Below are 17820 nucleotides of genomic sequence, written 5' to 3' on the forward strand. Positions count from 1 at the left end.
TATCACATGGCTTCTCCAAAAAAATTTCATATGCTATTCGTAAGGTGCCAGAAGCAAAAAAAGAGTGTCCCGAGTAGCCCTGTCGAACGGGGCTAATCGGGACATTTGGAATAAAACTTCATTTTAAAACATTTGAAGCATGCAAAGTGTACTCATCCATTACTAACACTACTCTGAAGTCCTCCTCTTTCATTGTAGATGATGTAGAGGTAGAATAAATGACATTTTCTGTGATTTTTACTTGTTTTTCCTTTATTGATATGATATTACCATATACATTAATTACCGTATTATTGATGCGATATTACCGTATCCATGAACATGCCATTGAGCATTCACAACAACCTTGTTCACTGCAAGCTTCATATCAGCAGCCTTATAGCATTTTTTCTGTATCTGTAAGCTTACATGACGGCTTGTAATTTCACACCATTTTAATTGGGTTAAGTGAATTTACTATAAAAAAAAAATCATGAAAAACATACCTGAAACAAAGGAATGTTTCAGTGACAACCATCATATGTTTTGGAGAAATAAATCATAGTTTAGATCAATTACTTTTCATTCTATGAAGCCTGGTGCACAATTCTATATATGACATTCTATGCACAATTTTGTAATGATCGATGATGCACTAATTTTTGATAAGTGAAATTTTTTCCGCTGAGCGTGGTAAATGTAATCAATATTCTTTGTTTTAATAATTTTTTTCTTAACTGGAGTCTTTGCTAACTCAGATTCTACTGTAAATGCGTTTTTGAGGGTGTCCCGAATAGCTCCAGGGGGGGTGTCCCGAGTAGCCCCGCCATGCGGAAATGGCCGCCATTTTTTTTTTTGAGTGAGGTATTTAAATTCCGCAAATAAAGTTTTCATGCTGAAACTTGTCTGCCACTTTTTTCTAAGCAAAATTTTTTAATATGGCAAATATTTTTTTTACTACAGACCTTAGCAGAAGTAACTTTTCAAAATATCGTTTTTCACCATTTTTTCAGGAATTTTTCAAGGCTAGTATATGTAGTATTTTTGAACTTCCTTTATAGTACTACATAGATAGGAAAAATGTTGACATATACGCCACTATATTTAGTTTTGCAATATTTCAATTAGTTTTGTTATTAAAACAGTTTTATGCCGTGTTGGAGGACTGTCCCGAGTTACCCCACCCATCCCGAGTAGCCCCAGTTTACGGTAGTGACTGCCTCATGAATGTGAAGAGTGCTGCTTTTTCCTCTTACAGCAAATTAACCCTAATCTCCTTCAGAGTCACGCCCGTAGGAGGTAATTTTTTTCCTGTTTCTGCGTGATCAGAGTAGAACTTTGTTTTAGCTATTGAGTCCAAAGAAGCTGCCCCCCCCTCAGGCTGATTGGATCACATGGGGACAATTCTTAATGGGGGAAATGGGGACAATTCAACAGAAATAGCATTGTTGGTTATTACTACCAACTGGGTTGGGAATGCACTGACAATGTCCAATTTGATTCTTCCCTGTTTATACTGCAGGTTAAAAAAATCATGTTCTTGAAATGTGTGAAGTAGTTGAAATAGATCATGTTATCAAAGTTAATTGGGTGTAAATTCCTTCTATTACGCTTAGGAATGTATTTAAAAATATTTTGTGGTCATTTGTTAAGTTATTGAAAACTCTGTGAGCTTTTCACTCACAAGAAAAATGCCCCTTATCAAGAACATCACTGCCATCTCCTACTCATCCCAGGTATGTCTTGTGAACTTGACTGAGCGAACTGCTTCTGCCATGAATTTTGTCATCTTTTTATTGATCTTTGTTATTTCCCTGTGCCATCTTTTCATCTATTGTTACATGTTGCTTATCTGGTATTTTGGACGAACTTAATTTTGTGGGGCAATACTAGTAAATCTCAATACTTGACAGCTTAATTGGCAATTATTATTTTGAGTTAATGCTATCTTTCTTGCCCAATTTCATATGCCATGCAAGGCTTTCCTGCTAGAGGTATATAGGGCTTTCCTGCTAGAGGCCCTTGTTAACCACCATTCCTGATGTGGAAAATGAATTTCATTGCTGTAAAAAAGAGTACAGTATAGTGCACAGCTAGAAGCGTAGGTGCACTTATTATGATTCTCGATTTTGAGAGAGAAGATTGAATGGTGTATGAGGAACTGGTGGAGAGTGGATTGCAGTGATGTGGATTTATCTGAGGCAGCAAATGTGACTGTATTATAAAGTGCCAAGTGATATTTGAAGAGTTTGTGGAGGATGGAAGTGAGGAAGAGGATGTCAAAAGCAGGGTTGGAAATGATTAAATCAAAATGATTAAATCATGTGATTAAATCACTTGATTTTTTTATAAAAAAAAATCACGATTTTTTTTATTTTTTCGATTTTTTTTTTTTTTTTATTTTATCATATATTTAAATATATTGAGTGTCGGTCTTTAATTTATATTGAGGTATTGTTATTCATGGTTTAGTATAAGTGTACTATGAATGACAAATTGGTATATAAACTTGTTGCCTTTAGGGTGTATTAGGTTCCAATAAATTGAATGTTTTTGGTACAGAGGCATCAAGTGTGCAATACATTGAACGTAGCTAGCAGCTTAGCTAATTCTTATGAGGCTATAAGTAGTCTTTAACTATTTGACTATTTGTTATATATTGATTACAATATACAATTTAAATATGTTAGCTAGCTTATACAGGGTGGGGCAGAACTGATTGAACAGTTTTGAGGCAAAATAAAAGAGTAATGGAGGTTCATAAAGAAGAAAGTTTATTTTCCTCGAAATTAGCATAACATACCATTTAAAATGCTTATGTTTTGAAAACAATATCAGGAAGATGGTGTTTGTTAGCTGCATCACACTGTTAGTCATTCCTGGAAGTTTCCTGCAGCACGTTCACACATATGGCGAGGTATGGCATAACCTCTGCTGCGATAATCTGTTCCCTTAGCTGTGGTAGGGTGTGAGGGCAACTTCTTAACACCTTTCTTTCAGATGTCCCCAAAGAAAGAAATCACAAATGCTCAAATCAGGTGATCTTGCAGGCCACTGTTAATCACCCCTCAGAGACACCAGACGTCTGGGGAACATGTGTTTCAAAACATTGAGTGACATTCGGGCTGTGTGAGCTATAGCCCCATCCTGCTGGAACCGCACATTTCCCTATGCTTCATTATCAACAATGTTTTCCATCATGGGCTGCAAGAAATTTTGCATCATTGCAGCATAGCGATTGGAATTCACTGTTACGGTTACTCCCTCCTTTGAGAACGACTCCAACAGTGTGTTGCAGCTAACGGCCCCCATCTTCCAGATATTGTTTTCAAAACATAAGTATTCTAAATGGTACCTATGTTATGCTAGCCTCTAGGAAAATAAACTTTCTTCTTTATGACCCTCCATTACTCTTTTATTTTACCTCAAAACTGCTCAATCGGTTCTGCTCCACCCTGAATAGTGAGAGGTTGCGAGTGTATTGACCTTTCAGGCAATTAGAAAGATTTTCCACCCTAATACGAGTATTCTAATTAAAATATGTAATTTCAATCCTTAAATATGTGAATTAAAAACTAGAAACAAAAGAATTACAATTATAAGACTATATACAAAATAATTAAATGCAGTGAATGGATATAAAATATTTTAATTGTGCACATGTTTATTTCAAACAGTGTTAGCTTTTCTCATAACTTAAGTCTCGTTTCAAGTCGTATGAGGTTTGTTTAGTTATCGTTCAGTTTATGTTAAGTATTGGTTTATTGGTTTGAATTGAATGGGAACAGTGCAGTCAGTCACTCAGTCACTACTAGTCGGTGTGTATAGAGGGTGGTAGAGTCTGGTAGATTTATAGGACATAAAACTAGTAGATCTATTGAGAGTGTTGTGCACTGTGCTATCAGATACCTATCTGTTGTGTGACTCTTCAATGTTTAGAAGATCTGCATTCCTGAAGGGTTTTTGTATATTGAAGCCAGTTAAATAGTCAATATTTAGCTCATTACCTTGCTCCATACAAACTTTACAAAGCTAATGAATAGACTTGTCAATAATTGTTTACCCAAAAATCCCTAAGTGGTAAACACCACCTTGGCCTGTTGGCCATTATTGAAGGCAATAAGTGCCCTTTTTAGCCATCCATTATGATCCATATACGGTTATTGTTAGTAGGCTAATTGCAACATAAAAAATAACACATCAAAAAGACAAAAAAGCTGAAAAAAATCAAATAAATCAAATAAATAAAAAAAATCATGAAAAAATAAAAAAAAATCATTGATTTTTTATTTTTTTTATTTAAAAAAAAATCACCAACCCTGGTCAAAAGTGATGAAAAAAAATAAAATAAATGTGTCTTAAGAGCTATGTTTTTCCATTTTTTTTATTTGAATTGGTTTGAATGAATTTCTGTGCTGCATGGCTGACAGATCCAAGTGTCTGACAAGAGATTAACTGGAACATCAAATTACTCTAATTCCAGAGCCAAGTTAGTGATAAATACCTCCCTTGTTTGTCTTCCTGAATGCAACAACTAAATTTTAATCAATTATTTCTTTTTGAACAATGCTTGACAGTGTAAATGGGACAAACTGTGAGCACTAGACAAGAACAAATTGTGGATGTATCATGTATAAGTAGTATATAATTGGGGGAACAATAGAATCTTATAGATTTATTTAAATTATGTCCTGAGTACCTTTGTAGTTTAACACTTTTGTTTGGTACCGTAAAATGGGGTAACTTTGACCACTTTTTTTTCGAAATGATGCCATTTTTTTACTAGGTAAGTTAAACTTAAATTGAAACATGCAAAATACAGGTCTATACTCTAGCTTTACTCACCATAAATTGCTGGCTCCTGCCTCTCATAGTTTTGATGTAATTTAAAAAAAAGTGATGGTCTTTGTTACCCCAGCTCTTGGGGTTTCTTTGACCGGGTGGTAAAATCAATTTTATTTTTTGGTAAAATAACTCCAAATAACTCCAGGTTGTGGTGCATTGTAGTAGAACTCATCTAGTTACATATGCAAAAGACAAATTTTAGGAAAGTGTCATAGTTTGCAAATGGGGGGCACCGATCCTCAATGGGCGAAATGTGACCAGTAATGGCAGCCGTGACGGGGTAACATTGACCGGTTTGGAAATTAAGTTAAAATTACCATATATAAGACTCTGTAGAGTCTGAAACATAAAGAAAAAAACATTAATAGGTGTATCAAACATAAAATATGTTATATAGGTACCTACCTATGATAATTTTAACTTAATTTCCAAGCCGGTCAATGTTACCCCGTCATGGCTGCCATTAGGTAGTCAAAGTTCCCCCATTGGGGGGTGGCGCCCCCCATTTGCAAACTATGACACTTTCCTAAAATTTGTCTTTTGCATATGTAACTAGAAGAGTTCTACTACAATGCATCAAAACTTGGAGTTATTTTACCAAAAAAATAAAAAAATTGGAGGGGGTACACTGACAGGCTTTAAATAATAGCTCTTTTTCGTGGGTCACATTATTAATTTTTTAACCTATTAGATATGCAAATTTTTTAAATCTTTCTATTGTGTTACGTAGCCTCAGTATTAAGCCTTTGATGGCCATTGACAAAATTTGTCTATGTCAAATGGTTTTTGAGTTTTGGGGGTTTTTGTTACAAAAACGAAAAGTGGTCAAAGTTACCCCGCCGGTCAAAGTAACCCCATTTTACAGTATCAGCTTTGACATTATTATAAAATCTTTTGCTCAATCATGTTGAAATGTGATCATTGCATTTGTTGAGTTAATTGTAATTTGTAATTCTAAATGCATATGGACCAGATAATTCTCTGATAATACATGTAAATTACTTTTAAAGTCATTGTGTAATCAAATGTTAATGAACTTATTTTATCCCAAAGTTTCTTGAAGCCTTGTTCAAAAACTTATGATGCCTGACAGGATAGCAAGCACCCATTGTCTGGGCTATTAAGTGGCTCGGGTTCATGGCTGTGTGCTGCCGATGACCGCAGCGGCCAACTCACTGCAGACCTCCAACTGGATAGAGCTCTCACCATCTCCTATATTGATGTTGGTATGTTGCTCTTTGCCATCTCATATGTATGTTGATGTTTATCACCATAACCCATGTTGAAGTTGGTTTGTAGCTCATTGTCTTTTGATAATTGTTTATATCCCCCACAATCCCCCACATTGTTTAAATGTGGTATTACCATTTTAATAATGATGTTGATGACTGGCCACCGTCATCTTGAGTGTTGCTTCTCTTGTTGTTCACAGGCCTCACACAGCTCTCATGATATTGGATAGGCAACAGCTTTACTTAAAATAAAGACAGAAAGCCATATCTGTTAAACTAAGAATGTATACTGTGAATAGAAAACTTTTTATTTTTTTTTAATCTTCATTAAAATTCATTTAAATGATGCCCAGATGCATTTCAACTGCAATACAAGTGGATGGGAATAAAAGATGTTGCAGAACAAACATAAAAACCAAACATGACAATGGGTGTTACCTATTCCAAAAAAGTATGCAACTAAGAACAGTTGAAAAATCTAAGGAAACATGCAATAACAAATTTCCTCCACTTCAGAAAGCTAATAGAACTGACATATAATTATTTTGAAACTTCAAAAAATATGGGCTGAGCCTGGAGCAAACATTATCATATTAACATGTAATATTGAATTAATGTCTGCAGATAGTTTATAATATTTTTCCTGAGTTTGACTATAAAAAAGTAATATTTGTTAGTGCAAAGTTCTTTGTTTGCGCAAAATTTAAAAAAAAAATTAAAAGAGAAATTGTCATTTTAATTGTAGAAAAATATCAATAATTATCAAATTTGCTCACAAGTACCTTCTAAGGGTGGTTTGCACATGGCTTCTCTGTGAGTGCAGCAACACTTCCTTGAAGTGATTGCTACTGAAGCTTGAACCTTTTGCATGTTTTGATTTTTAATAAAACAGAATTTTTTGAAAGGTATGACTTATAATATAAAAAATATCCTTGATATTAAAATTTCACTTCTATTAATGTTTCCATGAGATTTTTAGTGCATTTACTCATTTATGGAAAAAAGGCGCTATTGTGCTCGCCATGTCTGTCCATCCGTCTGTCTGTCTGTGACTTCATGTTTTCGTTGACTAGAAAATGCGCGCTCTGTCACTCATGCAGTGAGTACCAAGTTATATTTTTCATTTCAATGATGCTGCTTGCAGGCAACTACAACTCAATGACGCTGAGCATTGACGTGAGCCGCTCATGTGGGACAGCAGGGGGCTGCTCCCTCCTGCCCACCGTTACTCTGGCAACGCCCCAGCAGTTGAGGGAGCAACAGCCACAGTGCAAAGCTGTACGCATGTTTAAAGCTGGTTAGTTGCTCTCTTGATTATTCAAAATTACTGATAAGAATAGCATTACAATATACAATACAAAATAGGGAGTCCCAACGTAATGAACAGGTTCCATTCCAGGAGACTGTTCACAAGTCCATTTGTTTGTATGTCCAAAGTATGGCATACAGTAAGTTTTGGTAATTTACAACCGGCTATACTGTGGGACGTGCCAGTAAAAACAATACCTGTACTACTGTAAAACCACTGATGGTTTTTAATGTGCTTTGAATAACCACAGCTTTGTTTGTATGTACCAATGTTTGTATCCTGGGGACTTGGTGTAATGTAATACCTTAGTGCAGAGATGTGCACATGTTCAAAGCTGGTCAGTTGCTGTCTTGATCCTCAAACTCTCAGAAGTATAGTGTGGCATTGCTCAGGATTGATATAATTTATCATAAATTATGGTAAAGCCAATTAAATGTTAATTAAATACAGGCACACATTAAACATAAAACATAGAAAGACCAGTTGATTATTTTGAAATATTAAAACAACTATTCTGCACCTTTTCAATTATTCTAAATTAAATTTATAATCCCAGTATTAAAATCACATTACAGCTTTTGGTCCCATACTCCCGTGTCAGTTTTGCAATGCCTAGCTATTCTCTGACTAACAAGAATATTTCAGTTCTAGTAATATCCTGAAGCAAAGAGTATCCTGGTTATGCACTCAAACTGCTGACACATTTGCACTGCCAGCCTTCAAACACACAAACAAAATAACTTTGACTTTCCACAAATATACATTAGATTGCAGGTCAGAATAGCATTAGAATACAGTTTTGTTGTGCACTTGGACAACAAGCTGATGTTGAGTGTTCAGCTCTTCTAACATCAGGTTGCATAAGGTTCACATTAAGAGTTACGTAATTAATATGCACTGATTTTACTGCAATTGTAAGAAGTTTTTCTCCACAAATTCATTTGATTTTTGTGTAAAACACTTCGATCATATACCATTAATGCACTGAAATTTTAGCTAGTTTTTATATAAAATTAATATTACTTCTGCAAAATATACTATTTGTATATACCGTGCCCAATTTGTGAGCATAGTACAATACTATAATTTACTTAATAATATAATGTTTTTACCCAAAACCATACCTAAGAACTTGGTAATTTTGAAAGTTCTGACTTTGAATATAGTTTATCAAAATTGTTATGAGGTTGTGTGTGATGGTTGCACTATTTTGCCATTTTTGGCCTTAAAATTTCTAACCATTTGGTTTCAAGAGCCCTGTTGAAATTATAATGTCTTTATTATATCTTACAGTATGTTATATCTTGTATATTATATCTTACATTATACACTTACTAATTGAATTCCTCTGGAAGTAATTTATACTTAATTCACTTCTCTACATGATGGCTGAACATATAATAAATGTGTGTGTGCAGATGACTTGAACCAGGCAGCTCTGAAGGAGCGTTGGGACCGGGTGCGTGTGACCTGCACTCAGCCATTCAAGCGGGGCCTGCAGTATGGCTTAGCTTTCTTAAAATTCTACTGCACAGATTCCTTAGACTCGATCTCCTATGATCGTATGAATTCCCTCCCTTCCTTCAATTTTATTGCTTCTGCATCCAATTCTCCTTGTGTGACTGCCAAGACACCGGCTCGGCTTTGTCTTAACTCAGAAAATGACAGAAAATCTTCAGATCAGAAGAAGCTCCTTAATAAACCTGTCCACCATGGACAAGATCATAAATCGACGTCCATCTTCAATATAAAAACATCCAAGCTTATTACGTCTGATAAGGAAATGATCCAGGGATCACCAGAAAACTCTCTAAGAATTACCAACAAAAATAAAGGCACTGCGACCACAGACAACAGTTTTAATCCCCTCAGACACAATAATTACATTGAAAACATTGATCCGTTGCTCACAAGGTCGCCTGCCAGTGGTACTCCTGTGGGTTCTCTGAAGAAAAATCCGCTACAGGAGAGTGGCAAGTCAAGCAGTGCTGCCAGCAGGTTCAGAAGCGCCCTTGAGAAGCTCTGTGCTGAGGGCAAGACTGAACCACCCGTTGTTGTTGCGAGACGTCGGTTCCTGTCCAGGATAACAGCGGCATCCACAGGGGATGGTTGTGCTGATGCTGGACCAAGGTGAAGAACTTCCCAGTGTAGTTACAAGCATCTACTTTATAAAATACAGGACTATGTTTTTTCCTTTGAAGTGTGGTAAACCTAAGATCATTTTTGTTTTCTCAGCATTTGTCAGAATAATTCTTGTTCCCTTATCACTGTTAATATAATTCTTGTATCCTCAGCACTTGTCAGTATAATGCTTGTTTCCTCAGCACTTGTCAGTAAAATTCTTGTTTCCTCAGCACTTGTCAGTATAACTCTTGTTTCCTTATAACTTGTCAGTATAATTCTTGTTTCCTTATCACTTGTTAATATAATATTTATTCGCAGTGCCCCAGCTGCGGCGGAGAGGTCGCGTGGTGCTCGCGATGAGTCCAGCCGCTCGTCAGGTTTGTCGGAGGAGAAACCAGCTGCTTGTATATTTTGAAATGTTTTTTTTTACATTTATTTATCTAGTAAACTTTTCATAACCTTATAGCCAACGGATTTTCAATTATCTTATCGTTGTTTTACTGATCATATCAAGGGAATAATTTTATTTAAACGTGTGTATGTAATCTTTAAATTTATTCATTTTGAGCAAACCATTGGCCAATGCACGCCATCAAGTTCGTGGTTCAGTGGAGATGAAGAATATTATAGTCCATTCTTCCATCTGCCCACTGCCTGGCATCTTGCATGTGTAGTCTAAACGCATTCCTAATATAAGCATTGCGGAATTGTGGAGCTTAATTTGAGCATCGCTACGCACTGGATGAAGACCTATTTGTTTGCATCATGTACCGGTAGGTCTTCTGTTATGTCTGCGCGTGAGTTGAAATCTCAACATTTGGTTTGCCTAATCAGACAAACGCCTTTCACAATGATTGAAATTTTACAAAAATTACCTTCTGTTTGAACGTAGAATTTGTGTGTATGTAGCTAATTGAAGTGCTCACATGTTCCTTTTAATGTGCAGGCGAGTCTCCGAATAACTGGGCTGACCTGCAGCAGGAGTTCGAGTATGAGAGTCTCGAGTTCCTGATCTCGCTTGATCTGCAAGAGAAGCAAATCCTCGAGTTGAGAGTGGCAGGTGAGAGCCTCACCTCCTTAATCTGGCCAGAGGGCAGTACTATTAAAACGCTGTAAGTGCAAGTGGCGGCCTCCATACACATATCATAGTACATGTGGAGGTCCATTTCTCACCTATAATTCCTAATTCTTGGGTTTATCTTGGAGAACGTCATTAATTTGCTACCAGAGTTATGAATTAGTAACTTTTCTTATCTATTTTCCATCTTTTCCTTCACAATTAACTTTGAGTTTTAATGCAATCCTCCATCATTCTCATGACTGCTGGAAGCCGCGATACTCGCGCAAGAAAATCTAGTGTACAGGTGCTGCTGGTTTTTTGACGCATATGATATTTTTCTATTTAGTTGTAAGATAACCTCCGTATCATATTTTGTTTTAAAAGACAGATTATTTATTATTATTTGTACTCGTCTTGTTAACAGATTAGAATATCACTAGTTTGCACTCACAACGTTGGAGAGTTTTTATTCATTTTAATTTATAAGTACTAACAAATAAAGATTTTGATCGATATATAGATTTTTTTATTGCTCGTACTGAGAATAATGTAATATATTCTGTGAGAAATTTGGGGTGTGCAGATGTGCGGATGCAATTCGAGGCATCGCGAGGGGCGCCGCTGTCGCGCCCTCAGCGATGCTGCTTCAAAAACCTGGCGCTGGACTTCTGCGGTCGCCGGCTGAACTGCTCCGACCAGTCGTCTGCTGAAAATCGACTTACGCCTGCCGTTGTTCGACCTTCCTCTGCTAGTGTTTGCCCTTCGTCTGCTGGCAGTAGCACAACCAGCAAAGGGAGCATATCGACTGGAGTTGCTAAGAAATCCAAGTTCACCTTCAAAAAGCTAAACTTCGATGGTCCTGGTGACACTCGGGGTTCACCGACGGGAATGAAGAATAATGGTTTTAATCGCGCGTCTCCAATGCCCTTCAACGACGACCATGCGAGAGCTGATGGGGCAGGGCCAAGCGCACCAAGTCCGAGAAATAACGTGAGTGTAAGCAGGAGCCCTGTAGTTTCCCCATTGTCAAAATCGACGAAGAAGAGAAGGAAAGAAGAACCAAAGCCTGTCGCCAATGGGGAGTGGGTTTCTTCCAAGAGAATCCGGACGAAAGTTAGTAGGAAATCGACAAGCCCAAGCAGAAAAGATGTCGATGTTATTGAAGTCGTGGAATTAAATGACGAAATAGATGAATTTAAGAAACAATGGCCAAGCAAGGATTCGGGGTTTATACGAAATGAGGATGGTTGGATCCAAAGGTTGAAGTCGAGCCAATCTCAAACAATCGACTCTTGGGAATTGTCGGACGTTTCCAGCATTGCATCCAATTCTCCTCCTGGACCAAGCAGTAAGGATAAAGATAAATTCTCCAGTCCAGCTTTCCAGCCCTCTCATAATTCAAATAACTGTGTCGATGAGGAAATTTTAGGCACCAATTCTGGAGTGTTGAGAAATTACACTGCATTAAGCAATAAATTACCTGACGTTGTATGCCCGAGTGACTCATTGGACGAATTGAGCAACGGAACTAACACTGCAGAGAACAGCCAAAGGAACATGGCCGTTAGTAAAAATATCAACACCGACCAAGATTTGCGTTCGATTAACTCGAAGTCAGGGTTCCAGCTTGGTGCAGCACCCGTGGACAAATATGGACTCAATAGTCGGCGGCTGATCAACACCGACGAGGAACAGGAACCTGAAGATCGAGTCGCGTGCCCCCTGTGTGGAGGTGAGCCACTTTTGTGTACTTAAAAACACATGTAAACGCTGGCCATATGTTGATGATATTGAAAGCTGATGTTATGATCATTGTCACTTCGAAATTTCAAGTATAAAGTTCTTGTCATTCGTCTGCCAACCCGTTGTCAAGCATCGTGTGAGCTCAAGCTATCAAGCCCTAAGCCCGAGGTTTTAACCAAAAATTGGCAGAGTTGTTATTTGTTCCCACGTTCGATCAGCTGGAAAAACTTTGGTTGCTCATTTCATGATCTAAGTTATTCATCCTGCGTTCGAATACCTTTTATCTACAGTTTATACTTTTTAGCGCATTTTCTCATTTATGGAAAAATGCCCTATTGTGCTCGTCATGTCCGTCCGTCCGTCTGTCTGTCCGCCCGTAATTTCAAGTTTTCGTCGACGAGAAAATGCGTCTGTCACTCACTCAGTGAGTACTGCGTTATATTTTTTATGGTAATATTGTCTTTTCATGGTCAGTTATGATATTTTACTGATTTGGCAGATAATTTAGGAGTATCTAAAATGTATACACGATCTAATATGTACGGAGATTAGTCTACAAGTTGTATCTGTGGAATTTTTTGTTAATTCAAAGATTTTCTTTCCATGGTTTCGTTGCTGGGGTTAATAACTAATCAATGAAATGCTATTTCAGCAGCAATAGGTTTGATTGTATATTCCCTGCAGGGTTGTTTGTTCAGTCTGCAGTGGAGGAGCACGCGGCAACATGCAGACATGACGACGTCCACTGCGACACTGAGGCAGTGTCAATGGACAGCTGCGAAGCCGAGAATTTGTCAGAACCTTGCCCAGTTTGTCAGAAGCGCTGGCCAAGAAAAGAGTTCGAGTGTCATGTCATCTCCTGCGCTGAGCGAAATTTTGCGCAATAATATCAAGATTTTTAGTACCTGCTTGACAAATTATATGCTTATTTTCTAGCATCAAGTGATCGTCCGGGCTCAGTTTTTACCTATAGATCTACACAATTTTATAATAGATGTATGCAATATTTTTCCTTTTACACGACTCGTTCATTTTATTAAAAATAAATTACCGTACATTTTATTTGGACTAAATTAGTGTAGGAGCTCGTCACTCGTCAAGACGACATTAGTCAAGGAAATATCACTCGTGTATATTCTCCTAATTCGCATACTTGATTGTAGCTCCAAAAATGATGTAACTTAATGAGCACGAACCTGGAAAATTATTGATCGTTTTTAATGCAAATTATTATAAACTTGCAAGGAACTTGAATTATCTGAAGCTGCAAGCATGTAGCGAATAAAGCTCGCGTCTCAGGACACTTCGAAGGATATCATGAAGCCCTGACCAGCGTTGGGATAGATTCTAGAATTTCTTGTTCTGTAGCCTCAATAAGTTTAAGAAGTGAAACAAACTCGGAAAACCGTTATTTAGAGTCGTTTGTCGCGATCAGAATTTCATGGGCAGGGTGGCCCAGTGGTTAAAGTTCAGAGTACCAGGATTGGCGCAGAGAGGCGCGGGTTCGATGTTGCGCCAGTTTATGGTCGGAATCGGCGAGGAGGCCGGGCGGTTAAGCACAGCAGAATTGTAGCAGTGCGTTGCGCGTTCGAGCCCGCAAAATGCTGTGCATGTTCTGCCATGTTGAGAATCGGCGACAGAATAAACGCTGAAACCGCTATATTATAATTATATATAGGTATATAGCTTGTTAGAAAAAAATTCCTATCACAGCTTCCCATTTGATTTTTTCAATAATTGGTAGCGAGGTATAATGTACATGAAAAGTAAGAGATTTGTGTAATATGCATTGCAGCTCAATACCCATAAACATGGTTTTACGAATGACGCAAGCCACAGCGAGAGACGTTTTTTTTTCTCGTTAGGGTCCATTGCAGCTTGAGTCCATGCGTGATGAGAGCTAAGCTACCAACAGGTCTTTTGATAGTAATAAGGTGACAGGAAACTGCAGCAGGCAAAAAAAAATTTTAATACACGGCAATATGACGTCGTGCGTACAAATTCATTTCACACATCAGTGTCACGTACTTTAACTATATTACAAATACAGAATGATCCGCGAGTTTCGTCTCCCAATCAACATTTCATCTTGGCTACTCTTCCTGCTGATAACTTGTGCGAATCCTCACCTCGGCCGCGCGAACGGAGAGTGCGTCTCAGGAGATGCATAAGGATTATTAGTTTTAGCAAATTGTTTTATTTAATTGGATACATTCTTGATGGCCAACACTTGTCAGCCACGAATTACAACGACGGACCGACCGTGATCAAAGTGCATAAAATACTAAACTGCGTAATATTTAATTGAATTCCGGCTTGCGCCAGCCTACAGGCAACATCACAACATGACGTCCACTCTGGCACAGCCACATGACAGCCTACAGGCAACATCACAACATGACGTCAACTCTGGCACAGCCACATGACAGGCAACATCACAACATGACCTAGCGCCTACGACGCAGGTACGCGCATCAGAGAAAGGAATTAAAAGGACAAGAAGGAAAGAACTAAAACTAAAGGAAGTGAAGAGAGAAATACTGACTAAAAGATCAGCAATAATTTTGAGATGTAGATGTAAAAAAATATTCATTGCTGCTCAATTATGTGATCACAATGATGGGATGGAAGCAGATGAATATGGATGGACAATATGTTGAAAAATATTAGATACGCCAGAGAAAATCAAGATGTGCAATCGAATGCAGTTGAAGAATTTCATTAATTAAAAAAAGTGAATCACTTTATAAATGAGCCAGGCAAGGAGTGCAAGGCAGTAGTTGGCAAGATTTTTATGGTTGTATAGCATTGAATAATTGTTAATGTATACTTATTTCCGTCACCAACACATGATATACAAAACGCAGAATATATGTAGCTTCCAGTCAATTGTGAGGTAGAGATTGTGAGCAGCCCACACAGGACTTTCATTCTTGCCCGCAAAGAAAATAGGTCAATTCACTGAAGTATCTAAATTGTTGAGAACTAACCTCACCTGCAGCCTGCGTAAAAAGGCTTACTTGCAGACAAGGCACCTCCAATAAGCTACATCAATTTATAATAGTTGGGTGAATCTACAATGATACATCGTACATTCTTCGCAAGCTGTACATCATAATTCGATTGTTTACACTACACATTAATATTATTTGAACTAAAAGCGTTAATGACTTGGGGAATAATGCCTCATATCATTTGGATGAGCACAAAAGTTGAGTTCCTTTTAAGAAGTTATTAAAAAAAATTAAAAAGCAATTAGTGGTAAGCTTGGCTCTTGCACTGGTCTTACAATTATTAATAATAAGATTCTGGCAAGGTTTTTTTAGTCTGATAATCGCTTGTCATAATATTGTCATGGCTAGTCAGCACCACAAATACCACAGACCCTTGCAATGCAATAGTTCTACATGGCCTGCTAGGCGGTTGCACTACTGTTTCCCTCACAAATGTTTTCACTGTGGTTGCGTAGATAATTAGCTATGAAATCAATAGGGTCACTAGGACGCTCCTTGTTCAGCTTAGTCAAGGCCTGAAGCAAGACCGGCACCACAGTCTGGTCCAGGTACTGCCGGGATGTAAGGCTCGACAGGTCCAAGCGACTTCTTTTCCGTGGCTGTGTAGACCCATTACTGTTGCCAGTTTTACAACTAGAGTTGGAGCTGTCCATTTTGTTGTTGCTGGTCTCTGTTTTGCTGCCATTGCAGTTGTCAGATTTGCTGTTGCTGCTATCCCGTGAAGTTCCATTGCTGTCATTCTCAGCGGAAGATTTGTTGACCTCCATCATTCAGTAGTTTATTACCAAGATTATCTGCAAAATTTAACCACATTATGAGAGATTTATTTACAGCTGCTTAATCTAATTACAGCTGGAAAGGGGATGAGAAACTTTGAACTAATAGCATATAAATTAGGAACAAACGATTCATTATCAATGAACTATATAAACAAATATAAAATATATATACCTAGATCTCAATGACAAGTAAATTAATCAATGATAATGCAAACTTATATGAGCAATTCCATCTTTTTGCAGTATTTTCAAAAATCTTGCTTCATATTACATTTATTTATTGATGATTGATCATCTAGTTGAGCAGATTATTAGTTTTAATTATTTTATTTTTTGCTTTTCATTAAATTTATTTGCATTATACCGTATATCGTATTACAGGTAAGTATTATTTATTATACACAGGTAGGTATATGCAGTACAAGTATTCACAGTATTGAATTGCAAGTAATGATTATATTACCTAACCACCAGTGCAGTGGTGTGCTGTTGTGCATTTACAAATCAATCTGTTATAAATATCAACAATGAAATGAAAAAATTTCATGTTACAACATTCGAAAAATCTGAAATATAAAGAACAGATCGGCAAAAAAGCCTACTGGACAGCATTTGCAGGACTCAATCTAAATAATCCTATGTGCACATGATACAATTGTGTGGTTTAGCTGCCTTAGCGATCCTACATCCACATGAAACAATTGCATGTCTAAGCAATCATGCATACAATCCTTGCTGGTGGCAGCATGGTTGTATACTTGCACCACATGGATATGCAAATATGCATATTAGTTACTTGGTGACCATATGGAAACCCTGTGTGCTGCCAGCAACACAATATTATCTGTGCTATGTGGCTATGCACTTACTTGTATAATCATTTTTGATGGTACATATGTTCAATGTTAGCAGGATGGAATTCTAGAAATGGTTGTTCATATATTACTTTCAATCCATGTAGGCCAGTATTAAGAAACAAAAAAGTTGAAAATATGAAAGGCTGTGTTTAATAATTTGGAAAAAACTCATACTCAATCCCTCAATGCCATATAACATACCTAGTCACCTGAAAATTAAAACAAACATTTGAAAAATGTAGTTGGACTGAGAAGATGCATTACCGTCAACCGGGGCTACTCATGACAATTTTGAACGCGTTTCATTCATAACTTCTTACCATGAAACATTTCATAAACAAGTTTAGGCTCATTTCAAAGCTCTTTGCAAGGGCTATCACATGGCTTCTCCAAAAAAATTCCATATGCTATTCGTAAGGTGCCAGAAGCAAAAAAAGAGTGTCCCGAGTAGCCCCGTCAAACGGGGCAACTCGGGACACTTGGAATAAAACTTCATTTTAAAACATTTGAAGCATGCAGAGTGTACTCATCCATTACTAACAGTACTCTGAAGTCCTCTTCTTTCATTGTAGATGATGTAGAGGTAGAATAAATTACATTTTCTGTGATTTTTACTTGTTTTTCCTTTATTGATATGATATTACCATATACATTAATTACCATATTATTGATGTGATATTACTGTATCCATGAACAGGCCATTGAACATTTCAACTACCTTGTCCACTGCAAGCTTCATATTACAGCCTTATAGCATTTTTTCTGTATCTGTAAGCTTACAGGACGGCTTGTAATTTCACACCATTTTAATTGGGTTAAGTGAATTTACTATAAAACAAGATCATGAAAAACATACCTGAAACAGAAAGGAATGTTTT

At 37.3% G+C, this 17820-nt stretch overlaps 2 protein-coding genes across 2 annotated transcripts; one reads left to right on the forward strand and one right to left on the reverse strand.

Annotated features, from left to right (window-relative positions):
* The first annotated feature begins 1374 nt into the window (after positions 1-1374).
* Positions 1375-13499, forward strand: LOC108667834. The gene is made up of 8 exons (XM_018154907.2): positions 1375-1715; positions 5918-6050; positions 7201-7353; positions 8784-9495; positions 9808-9866; positions 10436-10549; positions 11133-12281; positions 12977-13499. The coding sequence occupies exons 1-8, from the start codon at positions 1671-1673 to the stop codon at positions 13177-13179; spliced, it is 2568 nt and encodes an 855-aa protein (XP_018010396.1). The 5' UTR covers positions 1375-1670; the 3' UTR covers positions 13180-13499.
* Positions 13500-15707: 2208 nt separating this feature from the next.
* LOC108667832 (protein dpy-30 homolog) lies at positions 15708-16073 on the reverse strand. Its single transcript, XM_018154904.1, has one exon. The coding sequence runs from the start codon at positions 16071-16073 to the stop codon at positions 15708-15710; it is 366 nt and encodes a 121-aa protein (XP_018010393.1).
* Positions 16074-17820: the final 1747 nt, after the last annotated feature.

This window comes from Hyalella azteca, unplaced genomic scaffold, assembly GCF_000764305.2.
Source record: "Hyalella azteca isolate HAZT.00-mixed unplaced genomic scaffold, Hazt_2.0.2 contig15626, whole genome shotgun sequence".
NCBI lineage: Eukaryota > Metazoa > Arthropoda > Malacostraca > Amphipoda > Hyalellidae > Hyalella > Hyalella azteca.